This window comes from Hypanus sabinus, chromosome 6 (assembly GCF_030144855.1).
Source record: "Hypanus sabinus isolate sHypSab1 chromosome 6, sHypSab1.hap1, whole genome shotgun sequence".
In the NCBI taxonomy this organism is placed as follows: Eukaryota; Metazoa; Chordata; class Chondrichthyes; order Myliobatiformes; family Dasyatidae; genus Hypanus; species Hypanus sabinus.
Genome location: NC_082711.1, coordinates 19,352,858 through 19,372,725, shown reverse-complemented (window position 1 = coordinate 19,372,725; position 19,868 = coordinate 19,352,858). Strand labels below are relative to the sequence as shown.

The window sequence follows — 19,868 nt, the reverse complement described above, 5'->3', positions numbered from 1 at the left end:
AGGTCCTTGGGGGAAGAATTGCAAAGATGCATGAAGCTGGAAAAGGCTACAGAAGCATTTCTAAAGACCTGAATGTTCATCAGTCCACAGTAAAAGTAATTATCTACAAATTGAGGAAACTCAGTAGTGTTGCTACTCTCCCTTAACAATAGGTATCCTGCAAAGATCATGCCAACAGCACAATGTGCATTGCTGAAGGAAGTGGAAAAAGAACCCAAGGATAACAGCAAAAGACCTGCAGAAATCTCTGGAACTTGCTAAAGTCTCTGTTCATGTGTCCACTATAAGAAAAACACTGAACAAGAATGGTGTTCATGGAAGGACACTAGAGGAAACCACTGCTTTACAAAACAAAACATTGCTGCACGTCTCAAGTATGTAAGACACCACCTGGATGTTCCTCTACGTTTCTGGGACAATGTTTTGTGGACAGATGAGACAAAAGTTGAACTTTTTGGCAGAAATGAACATTGCTATGCTTAGAGGGAAAGGGGGCACTGCCCACCAACATCAAAATCTTATCCCAACTGTGAAGCATGGTGGAAGGAGCGTCGTGGTTCGGGACTGCTTTGCTGCCTCAGTGCCTGGGCAGCTTGCAATTGTTGAGGGAACAATGAATTCAAAATTGTATCAAGACATTTTACAGGAGAATGTCAAGGTAGAGTTCTGTCATCTGAAGCTTAATAGAAGTTGGATTATGCAACAGGACAATGATCTGAAGCAACAGAATGGTTTAAAATGAAGAAAATTTGTGTTTTGGAATGGCAAAGCCAGAGCTGGACCCAATTGAATTGCTGTGGTATGACCTGAAGAGGGCATGAACAGCCCAGAAATATTGAAGAACTGAAACAGTTATGTATGGAGGAATGGTCTAGAATTCCTCCTCGCCATTTTGTAAGTCTGATCAGCAGCTGCAGGAAACATTTGGTGGAGGTTATTGCTGCTAAGGGAGGTTCTACCAGTTATAAAATACAAGGGTTCCCCTACTTTTTCCAGGCTGTACTGTGAATCTGTGAATGATGAAACAATATGTTCAATAAAAACATTAAAAGTACAATTATCTGTGTTATTAATTCATTCAGATTGTGTTTGTGTATTATTGTGACTTGATCAAGGGTAGTTATAGCCGAAGGGTGGTAGTGGGGATGAGCTTCCACTACTAAACAAATGCTCTTCATTGCGTTCATCTCAAACAGCCTTTGACAACCAAGTCCAACTCCTGGCCCTCACGTGTGGCATAGTTCTTATGTCAGGCGGAGCTGTTCTCATTGACAGGAGAAGGGACAAAGGTGAATCACTGGCGCCTTAAAACAAGTGACTCCCGGCAGATGGGGCTCATTAACCACGGATGGTAGCTCATCTAGGAGAGGGAAAACTCCAATTTCAAACCTCTGCTGCCTTGCGGCTATACCCGCTCACAAGAAAGGCTTTAGGAGTAAACCCTGAGGAAAAATCCGGAGTCAGAGTGCCAAAGGCAGCTGACTCTGTACCCAGCACCGGCACGGCAACTCCTGCGATGCTGCTGGCACCAAACTGTATTGACTTTCCTCGTTCGTTTGGACCTGTCATCAGCATGGAGAGGGGGTCCCAATGCATGGGCAACAGACGGATCTCCATATCAACTCTGCCCTGGCTTGTGCCCTGGAGAACCCATTACCAATGACTACCAGAGGCACAGTACCCATGGTTGACCACAACTGATGGAGGCCACACAAATGAAGTTCAGACCACATTTTGAGTAATTAATGCAGAAAGCCAGATAATTGTTCAGAAACTTTTTCTTGCAACTGAAACTGTTTTGGAATATTTATTCTTTGTCTTCAACTAAATATGACAGACTGGTTTTAGTAACTATACTCTTTGTTTTTAGCATTTACCAAACTGATCACGGTGAATGGACAAGATTACCACCTGCAGCTTGTGGACACAGCAGGGCAGGTAAGGCTGTAGGGAAATAGTTTTACTTGGTATTCTAGTCCGGTTGATGCGGTGTGAGAATTGTATAGCACAGCACAACTTGCTTGAAATGCAAGGTTGTAAAAATAGTTCCATGGTTATTAGGGTAGTTCTTTCAAGTTTTGGGATGCTGTTGGCTTGGGTTTGTCTGATTGATTGCCTATTTTATTTTCTGATTGTTGTGGCAAGAGGGGTATGTCACTATTTTGTAGTGGCCTTCAATATTGCCTTCTGTAAATTGAATTGTTGATTCTGTACAGGCTATCAGTTCCTTGAGGATTTTGAATTTGTCCCTCTTCTGTCAGGCGAGTGAAATGACGCTCAGTCTTTTAATGTTCTAATGGCTGTGAAAGAATCAGTTCTGAGTTTTTAGCTTCACTTGCAGGTCAGACTTGGCATCGTCCCTAGTCCTCAACAGACAAACGGCTTGACTGGACCAGCTTAGAGAAGCTAAGTTTCCAGCAGCTGATGGTAAGATGTTGCTAGCATCTGAGGTGGACAGTGCTAAATACAATAATTATTCTTTGGTGTTGTCATCACCTGTTTGATCAGTATGCAGAGGGTTACAGCTTTCTCTTCTTAGCAGCACCTCCTGGCACTCCTGGCATTCATGTTAAATGAGGTTTTTGATTCCAGCAGCTGTTCACACTTGCATCTGTACAAAGGCTAATCAATTTGTACTTCAATTACTTTCAAATTTACTTGTTGGTTACACCTCAGTTTCTGAAATCTTCTGGTCTTGGTCTAAGCATTCTTTTCCCTTGAAGTGTTGCTGCATATTGCTGTTGACGTAAGCAATTTGTAGTTGAAGTAAACTTCAGAAGAGGACAAGGTTTATAATGCCTGTCCTTATTTGGTGAGCCTTAGGATTTTGAAATCACATGTGTGTTTCTGTCTCTCAGACCAGCACAAATTGAATTCATTAGCTAGTCGTGTTACCTTTGCTGAGCACTGTCTTGATTTGCTGGCCTAAAATATCACAGGCTCTATACTCAACTAAATATTTGGAAGATCTATTGCAAAATTCTGCATTGTCTGGTTTCCACCTTGCATATAGATTAAGTGGAGGTGGTATTGTGTGCAGGTAATGGCTTCCTATAAATGATTTTGTTTTGGTCTTTTGTTACTTTGGGACAAGAATTGAATGTTGTGGAATGGAAATGGGGAGAGTGAGTTTAGAATGTTAGCAGACATTAAGGGAAGCTTAAAATGCTATTTGTTGGTAAACCTTAATTGTCCATTGTAGTTTAGGATTATCTTTAACTGTACTGTGCTATTAGTAAATCATTAATGATTTGGATTTACACCTCCCATTTCCATTGAATTTCTCAGTCTTATTTCTAACCTCACCAAAATGCTAGGAATACCTTAGTAAAATTTGTAGATGGCAGTTTTGTTCTTTTAATCCTATATCAATTGGCAGTATTCCCATCCAAGAAGTTGAGCACCTGTTTGCAGAACGCCACTCCCTCATTGTAACTCAAGTTCCATTCTAAGTCCCATTACATATTTGTCTGGGCATTGCTTTTCCACGACATCACATAGGAGATGCAGATTTGGCTTCTTTATTAGTTTTACAGCAATATCTTATTATTTCATTTTTTTACTGTGCTGTTCTTCTATGGTTTTTTGTAACTTATTCTGTAAGATCAACCCATCAACCTCCAGAAGCTTTTCCAGCTACCATTTTCTCTCCAAGTTGAATGATGAACTTGTGTATGCTACTTATTCATTCAGTGTTAAGCTGAAAGTCCCATCACCAAAATAGTGCTTAATTTCATTACTTTACCATGAAAACATTAATCTGTTTAACTTGTCCATCTCCCAACCTACAGTGAATCTCACTTCACCGTCAATTATGACCTTCAAAACCTCTTCTTTCCTCCCTTGGCCACCTTGCATGTCACTGCCACTCTTTTAAGCACCTTGGTTGTTTCATCCAGCTCCGCCCATTTTGTCCTGTCTCTACATACATGCTTAATCATGCCATCGGCTGTCTGCTAATTATTCTATCTACATTGTTTTAAATTTTGTCTTTGAAAATATTCTTTTATTATTTACCATATTAAAGATGCCATATAAATTAAGATAACCAGGTTATAAGCTATAATTCAAATGCCTCTTACATTATCTGCAAGGTAAGTGCACAGCAATAGTACAGTACTTTGACCTTAAAACTATTCCAAGATTAGTACAGACATTTTAATTTCCAGCCGCCATTATATTTATGATAGCATTGTATAAATCCCCCCACGAAAATACTGGAATATTTTGTACAACCTAAATGTACATATGCTTTAGGATACAAACCTAAAAGAAATAAAATTAAACTTACTATTAAAGCTTTGTGATTGGTGGTGGCTGACAGCGCATTATGCAGTGAACTTGAATTCTTGTAGGAATCCTTCCTCAACACAATTACAGGTCATGATTTATATATTGCTTCTGAATCTAAATGTAGGCAATAAAATAGATAGACTCATTGGTCTGACAATCTGATATTTGTCTTTTTAACTATTAGGATGAATACTCTATCTTCCCTCAAACGTATTCCATAGACATTAATGGGTACATTTTGGTGTACTCAGTTACATCTAGCAAAAGGTAAGCATTGCCATTAGTATTCATTTTTAGCTAGTTAGCTGCATTAGTTTGTGATGGCATATTGCTGCTTTAAGGTGGCAATTTGTATGTCACATTAAAGTTGTTTCTGCTATTATTCAGCATAATTCAGAAAATGATGGGCTGCTTTTTAATGCAAAAGCCAGAGTGTGTGCTTTTTCAAAAATGCTGGGCAGTGTGGTTGCTGAGTGGTAATGTAGTGATTGCGATAATATTGAACAACATATTAAAGAATCACTCTTGTAGAATAACATTTGCAAACTCTGAAAAATCTTGGATATCTTAAACCTCTATCTCTTTAACTTCCTTGCATTGTGTGCTCTCTATTTAACTTGCAATTTCTATTGAGAAGGACAATTTATGGGAGTTAAATGGGAAACTTTCATCTTGGCAGCGTTTTAATTGCTTTCATTACTTATGAACCGGAATAAGTCACTGATTCTGTATGTCATTCAACAAGGTCATGGCTGTTCTGTCTTAATCCCATTTTTTACATCCTTGAATTCTGACTATGATATATGGAAATCTGACTTTATTTCATACATTCCCCACTATCCAGGCCATGCTCTCTTTTCTCTCTTACTGCCATCAGGAAGGTGGTGCAGGAGCCTTCCCACCCCACCAGGTTCAGGATTAGTTATTAGTCTACAACTATCAGGCTCTTAATCCAGTATGAACAACTTTACCCGTCTCAAATCTGATCTGATTCCAAAACTTTCAGACTCACTTTCAAGGCTCTACAGCTCATGTCCTCGGTATTATTTATTTATTGTACCAGTTATCGTATTTTGTACAATGGTTGTCAGTCTATATGTATAATTTTCATAAATTCAATTCTATTTTCTTATTTTCCTGTAAATGCCTGCACGCAATGAATCTCAAGGTAGTATATGGTAACATATAGTACTTCGATAATAAATTTACTTTGCCTGACAAAGCCTAAACTTTTGAGTTGATGAATTGAAAAATATGAGCCCTAGTGAGGAGAAATAGTTTTTGCCATATGAGATTTTAGGATTGTTTAAATTTTTTAAAAATCTGCCTGTTTCATCATTCAGGAACGCTGGTTTGCAAGTGGGAGTAGCATTCATTAACTTGAGAATGTAGATTGTGAGATTTACAAATCCATACATTCATTTTAATATGCCCACACAGAATTTCACCAAAAGCACAATTAGTTTTGGGGCTTAATTGTTTTACAAGTTGAGACTTCCAGAATTTTAGTCAAATTACATTCACATATACAGATCTATCTTAAAAGGTATTGTACAGGCCACAATAATAAGCTAAACAGTAACTTCGATGCTTGGCTACCATTGAAGGTTGTCAGAATTGCACATCCATGCTGTAGACGATTTGTTTTACAAATCAATTTATGGGTTGGAGCCAAGTAGCTTAAGTTAAACATAGAATGTGAGTTAAGTTAAGTTTGAAGATGAGTTATCTCTAAAACTTGAAGGGAAACTATCCATCAAAAATAAGGCCTAATCTAAGTTTTAAAGTATTGTTAGCTTTGTGCATGTATGATATGCACAGTAGAATTTCTGTCTGTCTGGAATGTGTGTTGTGGTCCGAGCGTTGGTGTAATTGAATCATAATAGAACAATTCAAAGGAATTCAAATTCTGTTCTATTTATCTTGCGAATGTTCTTGTATTAGCTGGGAAAAGATCACTTCATATAGTAGAGGTTATTCAAAATGAGTTTTTTAATCATGTTGGATCCTTTGAATCTAATTTGACTAATCTTGAAAAGAAGTTCAATGGGGAGCTTCAATCACAAATCATTTTCTGCAGAAAATCTGCAGATGCTGAAAATCCAAGCAACACACAAATCAGTTGTCAATGAAGCTCTGCATTGAAACACACAAAATGGTGGAGAACCTCTGCAGGCCAAGCAGCATCTATGGAAAAGAGTAGGACTGAATACTCTGAGCCCAAAACGTCGACTATTTACTCTTTTCCACAAATGCTGCTGGTCTGTTGAGCTCCTCCAGCATTTTGTATGTTGTTTCAATGCGGAGCTTCATTGACACCTGATTTGTGCCTTTCTGGCATTCAACTGCTAGGTAAGCTTAGTCAACTGATCCTTCTATGCTCATGATAAAGCTACTATGGAACTTAGTTATGTTAAAGGTGGTGAGCTACGAATGTGACATGCCTTTGTTTATGGCAAGTTATATTTCAATTAAATATTCTGAATTTGAGTTGGTAGAATTATTTGAAGCAAATGTTTTCTTTAGTTTCTTCCTTGCATTTTGGGGCTAAGAGAAATTAAAAGGTGATGCAAAATTATTAACGATAAAGGCCTAAGCATTAATATTTGGCTTTAGTAATGGTAGGATCGGACCAAGTTGTAATCATTTCATCTTTTAACATTTGCAGTTTTGAGGTGATCAAAGTGATTCATGAAAAATTGTTGGATATGGTGGGGAAGGTTCAGTAAGTAAAATTAAAATTGCAATTTTCAATTTTTTTCCAGATTTTACTTATACATTACTCATTAAGTTTGTTTTTTTATATTGCAGAGTGCCCATTATGTTGGTTGGAAATAAGAAGGATCTACACATGGAAAGGTGGGCGGTTATTTCACATACATTGGGATGTTCAAATGACCCTTGACAAAATGATATTGATTGGTTTCTATTTAAATTAAAAGATGAATTTAGAAATCCCAAGTCTAATCATTAACTCCACCATGGATGGTCCTAAGCTCAGCTGCAAAAGGAGTTAGATTTGGGCATGGGGCTAGCAGCCTCACCCTGTTGGAAAACCCAGAGCTACAGAAATGGCAACAGAAGCTCCAAAGATCTCATCCCTGGGAGGTAGGATCTCTGCTGAGAAGGTGTATGAAGTTGTGTGGTGAAAGCCACACGTCCATGGAAGCATGAAGTGTAAAGACAGTGCAAGCGGTGGCCAAAGTGAAAAACTAACCACTGAGCTGGCACCAAAGCAGAGATTTTTCCAGTTTTTCGATTCTGACCACCAACCAGCCTTCTGGTTATGCAGTAATCAAACCAGAAGATGTCTGCATGGAACATGTTTGTCTAAACATTAACCACACAGTTCTTTCAGACATTATAGGTATTAATCTAATCTGCAGGAGCTAGCAACAGACTTTATTCTCTGCTTTCTGAGCTGGTGTTTCCTTTGCTGCTGAATTTGCCAAGAAATATCGCTGATAGCTAAATTATCTCCTAACACTAGGGGAAGAAATGTTTAGCATCAGATGTGTATCTTTTTGATTTGGGTAATACTACTAATGCATATGAACTGCAGAAATTAAATATGCAGTTATTAGTGATTTTATAAAGTGACAACTGACAAATTGTTGGAAATTAATGCAATGAATTTAACCATAATTTTCAGCTGCACACATTTTGAAGCTATATCTACAATATCTTTCGCTACAGTGGATTATGCTAAGTTTGCAAGTTAATGGAATTTCAATTTTACCTCAACACTATAAATTTCCATGTGTTTAATCTTTTCTCATGTACCACTCTGATTGTAAAGCTTTTAAACTGTAATATGCACCATTAGAATGATGGGATGATGGGATATATTTTTTTCAACCTGATAGGAAGTCAAAAATATCCATTCTAGTTGAAGATAACTAACCTGTACTATATAATTAAAAGTTTAGGATAATTATCTTTCAGAATGGATACTGTTTGACCATCTATCAGGTTGAAATGTAAAAAAAATAGTTGGAGACAGCTGGAGGAAGGGTAGGGTGATAGGAACACAAATCCCAAAGCTAGATGGTGATAATGGGAACCATTATCCTCAGTCCACTAATCACTTACTTGCTGGCACCCCATCTCATCTCTTTCTCCTCTCCTCTTTATTGATTGTCTTCGCCCTCCAGGGCTCCATCTGAAAATCAGTATTTTCTCTCTCTCCCTGCCCTACTACCCCTGTTCAGCCTGTTGAGTTCCTCCTGCAGATTTTTATTTTCTTTAATTTCTACAGATGTTTTAAAATTATTTTGGGATCTGTTCAGTCTGATCCATCAGACAACTGGTATTGATTTTAAAAAAAAATGTTTTTAGGGTGATCAGTTATGAAGAAGGGAAGAGTTTAGCAGATTCCTGGAGTGCTGCCTTCATGGAGTCCTCTGCTAAAGAGAATCAGGTAAGAATCTCAAAGTTATGGAGTAACTCAGAGGAGTATGAAGCAATATTGCATTTAAATTGCAAGGTGTTGGTCTGGGCTGCAGAATCCAGAGGTACAGCTAACCATCGCAGTGTGCTGCTTTGATAAAGTACTTTTAACCTGCAAACTTTGATGGAAATGTGGCAACTTGCTTATGCATAGCAAACTTCTGCACAAAATAAAAGGGTTTACACATTGGTTCATCAATTAATATTGCCCAAGGCTTTTGAGGAGAGCTGCTTTGCTTTGCAGAATTGATCCTTGTTTGACACTGTCTGAAATACTGCAATTCTGGTTCTAAAATACTCCCTGCTGCTGCACTGAAATCCTACTGAATGTCAGAGGAGGCCAAATGGAGAATGTGCTTTAGTTTCTAGCAAGTCCGAATAAGGCAAATAAAGGCTGGGTAGGTTCATTTGTGACTCAGGAAACCTGGAAGACCTTAAACTCAAATATTTAGTATAAGCTCATTGGGCTTCTGTGCAGTATTTATCATTGAGATAGAGGGGCTGACACCTAGTAACAGGTCATTTGTGTTAAAGCACATAGTCAGTCTAATGAATTATGATCAAAGACCTCACATTCAGAATGCCTTGTATCCTTATGGAGCTTATCAATTTCATCAACTTGGCTACCAACTTTCACCCTGCCCTCAAATTCACGGTCTTTCCTTTTTGATCTCTGTCACCGGCTCCAGGGACAGATTATCTACCAACATCTTTTACAAGCCCACTATTACCTTGACTACATCGCTTCCCACTCATCACTTGTAAGGATGCTGTTCCCTTCTCTCAGTTCCTCCATCTCCATCACATCTGTTCTCATGAGGTTTTCCATTCCAGAGCAGCAGAGGTGTCCTCTTCAGAAAATCTGCACTCACCCTATCCCGTCTCCAACATACCAGTGTTAAGCTTCCCCTGGTCCTCATTTAACACCACTTCAACCTCAGCATCCAAAATATTCTTCATATATCTTCCATCAGTTCTAATGGGATCCCACCACTAGGCACATTCCCTCTCCCACCCCCCCACCCAGATCAGTCTCTCCTCAAGTCTCTTATTCACTTTTCCCTCTCTTTCAATCCTCTCCAGCCACTTATTTCTGCAATCATTGCAAGTGTTAGACCTGACCCCTACACCACCACCTTCACCTTCAGTGAGGACCCTAAATAGTCTATCCCGGTGAGGCAGCACCTCATGTATGAATACATTGATGTCATTGCTCTGGGTGCAGTGGCCTCCACATTGGTAAGATCAGACACAGATTAGGAATTTGCTTCCTTTGTTCTGACTGCCAGAGCATCCATGATCTCCTATTGGCCAAGCATTTTAAATCCAGTCCCAATTCCACATTGGCAGGTCTCCATGTTGAGACTAGATGCATATTGGATGAATGACATCAATATTGATTTCTCTAACTTCCAGTATCCACTCTTCTGTCTCTTCCCTCCCATCTGACCTACCCCAGCCTCACAACCCACCTATCACTCCACTCACTCCATCCACTGCCTGCTTCCCTTTATTCCATGGTCCACTACCCTTAATCTTCAGTCCTTGCTACCTGAGTTTTTCACATTTCCAGTTCACGTCCCCCACCCCAAAACCTCTCTCTTTCCCTCTGAAATAACCTATTACCAGTCTGCTTGTCCTCCTCTGTCTCTCCTTCTTCCCCCCCCCCCCCACCCCATAACCCTTTTATTCTGGTTTCTCTTTTTTTCTTGGCCTAAAGAAGGGTTTCAACCTGAAGCGTCTACTGTTCATTTCCCTCCATTGGTAATGCCTGACTTGCTGAGTTCAGCAATTATTGTTGCTCGAGATTCTAGGAGCTGCAGTCTTTGTGTTCAGTGTACCAAAGAATGGTGATCCCTGTACTTCTGGAAAGTTTGGAGATGTGAGCTACTTTAAAATACTATTGATTCTGACTTAATTGTTCAATTATTGACAGAAGCAGCAAATGTTAATGGGTTCTTCCAGGCCAGTTGCAGGACTCTGCTTGATGGATAAGCCACACCAGACCTTCTAACAGATACACCACTCTGAATTCCATCGCAGGAAGGAATTTTCAGAGCAGAAAAATGTTCACAGATGTTGCCTTGGCAGTAGGGAGTGGTGAGAAGAGAAATTGTACGGCTCTCACTAACTCCTGGGAAATCTTTCCCAGAATAATCAAAGGAGCATTCAATACCAAATAATAAGTGTAAAGTAAGCTTCAGACTATTCTCTGTAAGAACTGTGGAAGCTGGAGCAAGGCAAGGGTTAACTTAGGCTACGTCCACACTAGACCAGATATTTTTGAAAACTGGGTTTTGTGTAAAAACTATTAAGCGTCCACACCAAGCATTTTTGAAAATACCTCCATCCACATTAAAACAGATATTTGGGCGAATCTCCTCCTACTGGGCATGCACAGGACACATCTACAGAAAACAAGCGACATGTTTGGTCTCGCTGTGAACGTGCGCATTTTTGCAATTACAGACTAAAAAACTTAAAAGGAAACTGCCAAACCACGAACAGCTGTTGGCTCTCACACAGGAGGACTTAAAACTGAAAAAAAAACATACTGGAGCATATGGAGGCAACCGATGCAGTTCACAGACAGTATGACACGGCTGACGACAAACATTGAATAAACTGACTAACTCTGTTGCATTAATAAAGCACCTTGTTCAATGTATAAAACATATCTGCATCAGTGTTACCTTGTATTTCCATACAATGTTACATTAGGCTGTTACACATCTATTGTCAGAGAAGTACTTGCATAAATAGGTAAACCACTTTCATACAAGCAAGGACAGAAAACAGGGCAAAGTGAGTACACTTATTTATTCAGTAAGTTATGGGTCAAAGTATTTGGTGAGTACATTTCTAACTCTTCTGGCTTCAGTCTCGTTGCCATCTGTTCTGAAATTGTTGGTTGCGTTCAAGAAAATAATGAAATGCTGTGCTGTCGTCACCATCTGTTCCAGCACGTCATGACAGCGTTTTTAAAAATCTCCAGTTACCCCATCCACACTACTCTGCCCAATTGGTGTTTTCAAATTTACACACCAGAGGGCGTTTTAGAAAAGCTCAGCTTTCAGTGGAGGAAAGTACAGTTTCAGTGTGGATGGAGGGTCAAAACAAAGAGAAAAATCTTCGTTTATAGATTTATGTGGTCTAGTGTGGATGTAGCTGTAATGTTCAGGCAAGGTTAGTGTAGACAGGCCAGGCAAGAAAGGTCTTTGAAGAGTATAGCCTCCCTTTACAGAGCAGAGGACTGGAGACTAGAATGAAACAGAAGGATTCAATGATCAAGTCATCACTTTTTATTGTCATTTCAACCACAATTGCTGGTACAATACACAGTAAAAACAAGACATTTTTCAGGACCATGGTGTTACATGACAAGGTACAAAAACTAGACTGAACTACGTAAAAAAAAACACTACTCTAGACGACAGACCTACTCAGGACTGCATAAAGTGCACAAAACAGTGCAGGCATTACAATAAATAATAAACAAAACAGTAGGGCAGCAAATGTGTTAGTCTGGGCTCTGATAGCTTGGGGGAAGAAACTGTTACATAGTCTGGTTGTGAGTGCCCAAATGCTTTGATGCCTTTTCCCAGACGGCAGGAGGGAGAAGAGTTTGTATGTGGGCTGCGTGGGGTCCTTCATAATGCTGTTTTCTTTGCGGATGCAGCGTGTAGTGCAAATGTCCATAAAGGCGGGAAGATAGACCCTGGTGATCTTCTCAGCTGACCTCACTATCCACTGCAGGGTCTTGCAATCCAAGATGGTGCAATTTCCAAACCAGGCAGTGATGCAGCTGCTCAGGATGCTCTCAGTACAACCCCTGTAGAATGTGATGAGGATGGGGAGTGGGAGGTGGACTTTCCTCAGCCTTCGCAGAAAGTAGAGATGCTGCTGTGCTTTCTTTGCTATGGAGCTGGTGTTGAGGGACCAGGTGAGATTCTCTGCCAGGTGAACACCAAGAAATTTGGTGCTCTCAACGATCTCTACCGAGGAGCCGTCGATGATCAGCGGGGAGTGGTCGCTCTGTGCCCTCCTGAAGTCAACAACCATCTCTTTTGTTCACATTTAGAAACAGGTTGTTGGCTCTGCACCAGTCTGTTAGCCGCTGCACCTCCTGTCTGTGAGCTGACTTGTTGTTCTTGCTGATGAGACCCACCACGGCTGTGTCATCGGCGAACTTGATGATGTGGTTCGAGCTGTGTGGTGCAGCACTGTCGTGGGTCAGCAGAGTGAACAGCAGTGGACTGAGCACACAGCCCCGGGGGCCCCTTGCTTAGTGTGATGGTGTTGGATCACACCTACTAACTTCAAAGTATTGTCAGTTGTTAGCCTAGTGTTTCTTTTGACTTTTAACACCGTTATGAATGGAATTTTGAGGATATGCAATGGTGCTAAAATCTGTAACTGTTCGTCAGTTCTGGGTAAAATCGTCATTTCTCTGTTTGGACTTCAGAACAGTGTGGATGACAGGCCCATGCTGTTCTTCTTGTGCACAAGGACCCTATCTGTGCCATGCTGTGTGCGATATGTTGTGTGGTGCAGTGGTCCAAAGGAACATTGTTTTGTTAGGTTGTATGTTAGATGACACAGTTAGATGACATTAAATGTGAACTTGAAGTTCATGAAGTATGAATGAGGAATGAGTGTGAATTTTCAGATCCCAGAACCTCCAAAACTTGGGTGAAACCAAATGATCCTAGAACTCTGAAGGGCCACCAAAGATGTGGGCACAGACCTCCATCCTCAACTAATCTCCAGCACAGCTCTAAGGTAACCTAAAATTCTCAGATCACTGTACATTCAGCAGCCACGAAGGTCACCTTAAGACAGCTGTTGTGCTTGTGAACACCTAGTGTTGGTGTATTATGTAACATTTCAGCAGAATTATTTATCTCCTCTGGATATTTCAACACACTTCGCAACTGATTAATTACTTGTATTACAACAGTGGAACAATTCTAAAATGTGGGCAAGCAAAGACTTTTAAATGGAGTTCTGTGATTCATTGCCTAAATCTCTCATGACTTATTTCCTCCTCAGCTCTATAGCCAGCACTACCTCCACACCATTTTTTATTTTTATATATTTTATTCAGTGATGCAGCAGGGTAACAGGCCCTTCTGGCCTAACACGCCCTTGCTGCCCTGTTACACCCATATGACCAATTACCCTACTAACCCCAACATTTTTGGAAACCGGAACACCTGGGGGACACCCATGCAGATAGATACATGGATGGGAGGGGTATGGAGGGCCATGTCATAGTCAAAGAACTGTATCTGGCCTTTCAGTCCATCTAGTCCATGCCAAATCATTAGTCTGCCTTGTCCCATTGAGTGGCACCCAGACCTTCTATCCATGTGCCTATTCAAGTTTCTCTTAAGTGTTGAAATCAAACCTGCATTTACCATTTTCACTGGCAGCTTGTTTCACACTTTCACCACCCTCTAAGTGAAGAAGACCTCCTTCATATTCCTCTCAAACATTTCACCTTTCACCCTTGGCTCATGACCTCTAGTTCCAGTTTTACCCAACCTCAGAGGCCTAATTCTGCTCCTGTGTCTTATGGTCAAACCTTCCTGCTAGACCTCTTCAGTTCAGGTGCAAACTGCCCTTTCTCCTATACTAACTCCTTAGCCACATGTTCAACTGTATGATCTTCCTATTTCTGGCCTCACTAGCACATGGCATGGGTAGCAATCCTGAGATCACAGCCCTGGAGGTTCCATCCTTAACTTAGCACCCAACTTCCTGAACTCACTTTGTAGGACCTTGTCACCCCTCCTACCCATGTCATGTTACCAACACGGAGCATGACCACTGGCTGCTCACCCTCCCAGTTAGGATTGCTGTGGACTTGATCCGTAATGTCCCTGACCCTGCATCTAGGAAACAACATACCATTAGGGAATCTTGTTCTCGTCCATAGAACCTCCTTTCTGTTCGCCAGACCAATGAATCCCATAACACTACAGCTCGCCTCTCTTCCCTGATTCCTTTCCCAGCCATAGAGCCAGATTCAGTGCCAGATACCTGACCTATGTGGCTTTCCTCTACCAGGTCATTAACCCCCCTCAACATTATCCAAGTGGTACGCCTGTTGTTGAGGGGAGTGGCCATAGGGTGCTCTGCACTGGCTGCCTATCCTCTTCCTCTCCTGACGGTTACTCAGTTACCAGTGTCCTGCACCTTGAGTGTAACTACCACCCCTCACCCTCCCATTGTTCATCCCATTCCAGTTCTGCTTGTTATGATCTGTTAGAAGCAGTAGCTGGATGCACTTCTTAAAGATATAATTGTCAGAAACCCTGGCTGAGTTTGCAGTCCTGTGCAGCTCTTTCTGATGTATGGTGTATGGTGTACTCCTCCAATGCTGCACGACAGGAAGGATGAAGAGTGCAGGATTTCTTGGGAGCTGCTTGGAGTGGAGGCCTGTAGTTATAAAGAGATCAGAGTCTAAAACTAGAGGGTATGGGAATGAGCGGAGCAGTGAGAAATTTTTAAGGAGATCTGAGGGACAGGTTTCTCAGACAATGGTCATATGGAGTGAGTTGACAGAAGTGGTGATGAAGGCTGTTACAATGATTAAAAATGCATTTAGGCCGTGACTTGGATAATAAAGGCATAGAGGGATGTAGGCCTAATGTAGACAAGTAGAATTAGCCTAGATGGGCAGATGGACTGCACAACTGATGATATTGTAAGCATGTAATCAAATCTCTTGTCCATCAGCTTACAGGGAAGGATTAGGCTGCAGAAACTAGAAAAAAACAATAACCTTCCTTTCAGAAACAGGTTTATTATCACTGACTTAAACGGTGTAAGATGTGTTGCTTTGCAGCAGTGGGGTGGTACAAAGACAAAAATTTGCTATAAATTACAAAATAGTGAAAGTAAAAAGAAATAATAAAGCCGTGTTCATGAATCTGATGGTGGAGGGGAAGGAGCTGTTCACCGCAACTCTCCTGCTGGCTTAGTGCCATGAGAGTGAGTCTGCAGATTCACTGCAGCTGCACAGGCAGGTTTTAAACACCCAGCAATTTGCAGTTAAGCAGTTTAAGGACCATCTCGGTTTAAAGGCAAGCTTTGACTGGCTTCACTTTATATTAAAAGTCATGAAAAAGGATTTATTTAACATGACTCAAAATCAACTCTGGGGTAATCTGAAAAGCCATGAGCTTATGGTATTGAATTAACCTTGACTGTAGAACAGTACAGCCATTTGGCCCACAGTATCGGTTCTGGTCAGCATACCAAAAGTAATTCCACAATGTGTATCTCTATTTCCCTTGCTGTTCATTTGCCTCTTAAATGTTGCTGTCATCACTGTCTTTCATGGTCTTTCATCACCTCTGGTAGTGTGTTGCAGGCACTGCCCACTGTGTGTGTGTGTGTGTTTGTTTTGGGTGGAGGGCACCTTGCCTTGCAGATCTCTTTCTTGTCACCTTAAAGCATATGGTCCCCAACTACCGGCCCGCAAAGCATATGCTACTGGGCCGCGAGGAAACGATATGATTTGGCGATATGAAACGATACGAGTCAGCTGCACCTTTCCTCATTCTCTGTCACACCCACTGAATGCATGCGAGGTCATCAGTTGCCTAAATGCAGTGGTACCCTCGTGCCAGGGATCACAGGTTGGCCTCAGGTAACCAACCGCCTCGCACGGCTGGTGAGAAGTGCCATTGCTACTGGCCTGGAGTGCGGACAGATGGGCACCGCCTCTAAACCTGTTTAGCACGCCAAGTGGTCGTGAGGAACCTGGTGCTAAAATATTTGCAGACAATCTAATTCGGGCACAGGGTTTCGTAAGTAGCAGAGCAGCTACCTTGCTGAGATCTACTGAAAGTCATCCCTCCAGACAAACTTTTGTTGGCTACTTACTTACGGGGGGGGGGGGGGGGGGGGGGGGATGGTGGCGCCTTGTTGCACTCCTCGCTCGCTCAGTTGCTCTCTGTGGACTCCGGTCCTGACTTCAGCTGGTTCGCAAGAGTATTGTCAATATTGAACTGGTCCATGATGCAAAAAAGTTTGGTGACCCCTGCCTTAAAGCTTTGCTGAGGGAGAATGGAAAATCTCTTAACTGTCCAGTTGATCTAGTCTTTCATTGTGATAGTGCCTTATCTCTGACACTCCAGAGAAAACAATACAAGTTTGTCGTATCTTGGAGCTAATAGTTTTTAATTGAGACGATGACCTTTTGTGAACCTCTTCACCCTTTCTAAATCTTTCATGTCTTTACTATTATAAGAGAATAAGATGTGGACTAGCCAAAATTTTACACAGCAGCAGGGTGACTTGTCAACTTGAATATGAATTATGAGGGAGACCCAGATTTTGTTCCCTTTTCAAAGTTGGCACATCCCGAGAAATGTATTTGAATTGATTTTTTTAAATAAGGTTTATAATTGACATGATAGATATTTTAAAATTTACCCCTCAACCTCACCTGTTTGTACTGTCTTTAGGGTTACCAATATTGACTTCCACGTGCCCTAAAATTCTTTTCTCCCTCACTTGTCATAGAGCATACAGACAGCGGTGGAAAATGAGCCCTGATTGGTGATCCTTGGTACTGTAATAGTGCTACGCTAGCCGCTCTGTTAACATGCCATATTTAAAGGGGAACTAGATGGATTTCTGGACATAGAAGGCAGCAGTTGACTTGGGAAGAGGAATTTAATATTAAGATACAGAATGAACCATGATGGTAGAGTAGGCTTGAGAGCTGATCGAAGTATTTGCTTTTCTGTTGTGTGTCTTTATTACTAAGGAGTCTAGTGAATGGAATTCAACCTTACAGATACACACAAAGGTAAACAGCCCCTCACTTTGCTAAGTAAGATGCCGTGCGGTGAGTGTAAAAAGATTCAACGCTATCTTGGGCTGCAGCCAGGCAGTGATCATTATCTAATTTCTTTATCTAATTCCCTATAAGGTGCTGGTGGTGTAGCTACCATGAAGCCTTCCAGTCTATATTAACTTCCTACGGAATGTGATAGAAGTTGGGCTTGCTGGCATGTTTCTGCTGGGAAAGAAGCGACTGAGTTGACCGTATTGCTGTGGCTCTTCAAGCATAGACTAAGTTTCATTTAGCAGTTCATTCCCATTTCATAGGTTTCATTTCCCTAAAGGACTAGAGTTCTAACAGTCTGGTAGTTTCACAATCATCATTGTTGATGCTGCCTTATTATTTAATTAACAGTGTAAATTTTCCAGTACTGTGAAGTGTTATGAACATATTACCCAGTCTAGAAACATCTTCAGCAGTTGGAGGGGAATCCCCCTCATCCCAAGAATACAAATAATCATTGGGAATCTTCAAATGTCATTTCCTCTCTTTCAGACCACAGTCGAGGTGTTTAAGCGGATAATTATGGAGGCTGAGCGGGCAGATGGAGGGTGTCAGCAAGCCAAATCTTCGTGCTCAGTAATGTGAGCCCCAATGATGACGACGACTCTGAAACTGCTTTACTTGAAGAGGCAAACTGCCACTTTTTCTCCGAATTTAAAAACTCTGCCTTTCTTTTTACCAGTTCTACAGATGGTCAGAGACTTCCTTTTCTTTCCTCACTTATGTTGAATTCTGACCCTATTGCAAATGGCTTCACTTCTGCATTTAAAAAAAAACACTTCAATTCTTACTTTTCGGATTGTGTATTGTATTTCTTTACAAGCAATGGATAGTCATTTGCCAGCATTCATTTTCCATGCAGTAGGGATGTCAGTTGGAAGTAGTTGATTGTAAACCAACAAAAAATGCATATTGTTACACTACTATTTACACACAGGCTTGGATATATCAGTGTTCTTCATGTGTTGTATGTAAACTTGTAAATAAAAGTTAGCAGCAAACTGATTTGTTTTTAATACTTGCTGGTAGAAATATACTAGAGTAAAACTTGTGTTTGTACCAGATTCCATGTATTATACAAAGCTATTTTAAAACAATCGAGATGGGTTTTATGAGCTTGCATTTTGTTCTTGCTTTGAAGGCAGCTCATGGGATCCTAAAGTTGACTGACATCTGCTTTTTGTTTTAACTAGTGTATTTTCTTTGTTTTTAAATCATCTAAACCAGTGAAGGCTACCTTTGTTAATTGAATAGCTTGCTGTGTGCAGATTTCTACTGTGTATTTAAAAGGGTTTTTGATGGTCTAAAAGTTAAGATTGGGGAGGTTAAAATGCAATGCAACCAATTGTATATATTTGAGAAATTACCATTTACCTGAGTATTTTGTTCCTTCGAAACATAACGTGATTGATTAATGTTGTCGACAATCTGCAGTAGCACAATTGCCTTATAATCTACATTCTAAGCCCATCACCCTACAGTCATTACTTGCATAGGCACCAATGCATAACTCTTCATATGGACTATTTTTGATTTCTGTTGTGTTGCATTAGTCAGTGAAAACAAATTAGTTTCTATTTTTCCTGCAAACTCTACTGAAGGGTTGGTAAAGTCCTATTCAAATCATTTACTAATTTCTAAATACAGGGTAACTTAAAGCGGGGTTTAATCCATGGTAGATGAGATTTGCTCACTGCAGAAATGCAAGTATTTGTGTTAAGTTAAAGTAAGATGAAAATTTAGTTTGTCTTTAGTATAAATTTGTTGTGATTCCCAACTGATCTGTACACTTGGGCAATGCAGTTTACAGCACATGAAAATATTGCTATGATTGGTCAGAAATGCAATAAAAATATTTTACTTTCACCTCACTTGAATGATGACAACTAATTGAGTGGTTTGATTTGGAATTGTCGCACTTCAGCTCTAATCTCTCAGAATGATCAGATATGAGCAGTTCAGATCAAAAAAGGGAAATCTAAAAATACCGTTCAGAAATCACCAGTTCCTCAAATTGCACCATGCCTATGATTACATGGTTGCTTGTGGCTAGCAACAGAGTCCACATTTCAAGCTGGCATTTAAAAACTCTGATTTGTGCCCAATTTAAAGGGTAAAGAATTGGCACTTTGCCTCCATGTGGAAGTACAAAAACCCTTTATTAATACGATTCACATAGAAAAACAGAAAAATGAATCAATTGGCATAGTAAGCCTGCTCCACCATTCAATGCCATCGTACTTGATTCTGTACTTAAGTA

The 19,868-nt window shown here is 40.5% G+C and overlaps 1 protein-coding gene across 3 annotated transcripts in view; it reads left to right on the top strand.

Moving 5' to 3' along the window:
• Positions 1-19,474, top strand: part of rheb (Ras homolog, mTORC1 binding) — a 95,052-nt gene extending 75,578 nt beyond the window's left edge. For all 3 annotated transcript variants that reach the window (XM_059971837.1, XM_059971836.1, XM_059971835.1), the window contains 6 exons: positions 1,871-1,938; positions 4,478-4,560; positions 6,962-7,018; positions 7,105-7,152; positions 8,632-8,713; positions 18,101-19,474. In XM_059971837.1, the coding sequence (XP_059827820.1) occupies positions 1,871-1,938; positions 4,478-4,560; positions 6,962-7,018; positions 7,105-7,152; positions 8,632-8,713; positions 18,101-18,193 (431 nt within the window). In that variant the 3' untranslated portion in view covers positions 18,194-19,474. The remainder of the gene's footprint in view (positions 1-1,870; positions 1,939-4,477; positions 4,561-6,961; positions 7,019-7,104; positions 7,153-8,631; positions 8,714-18,100) is intronic.
• Positions 19,475-19,868: the final 394 nt, after the last annotated feature.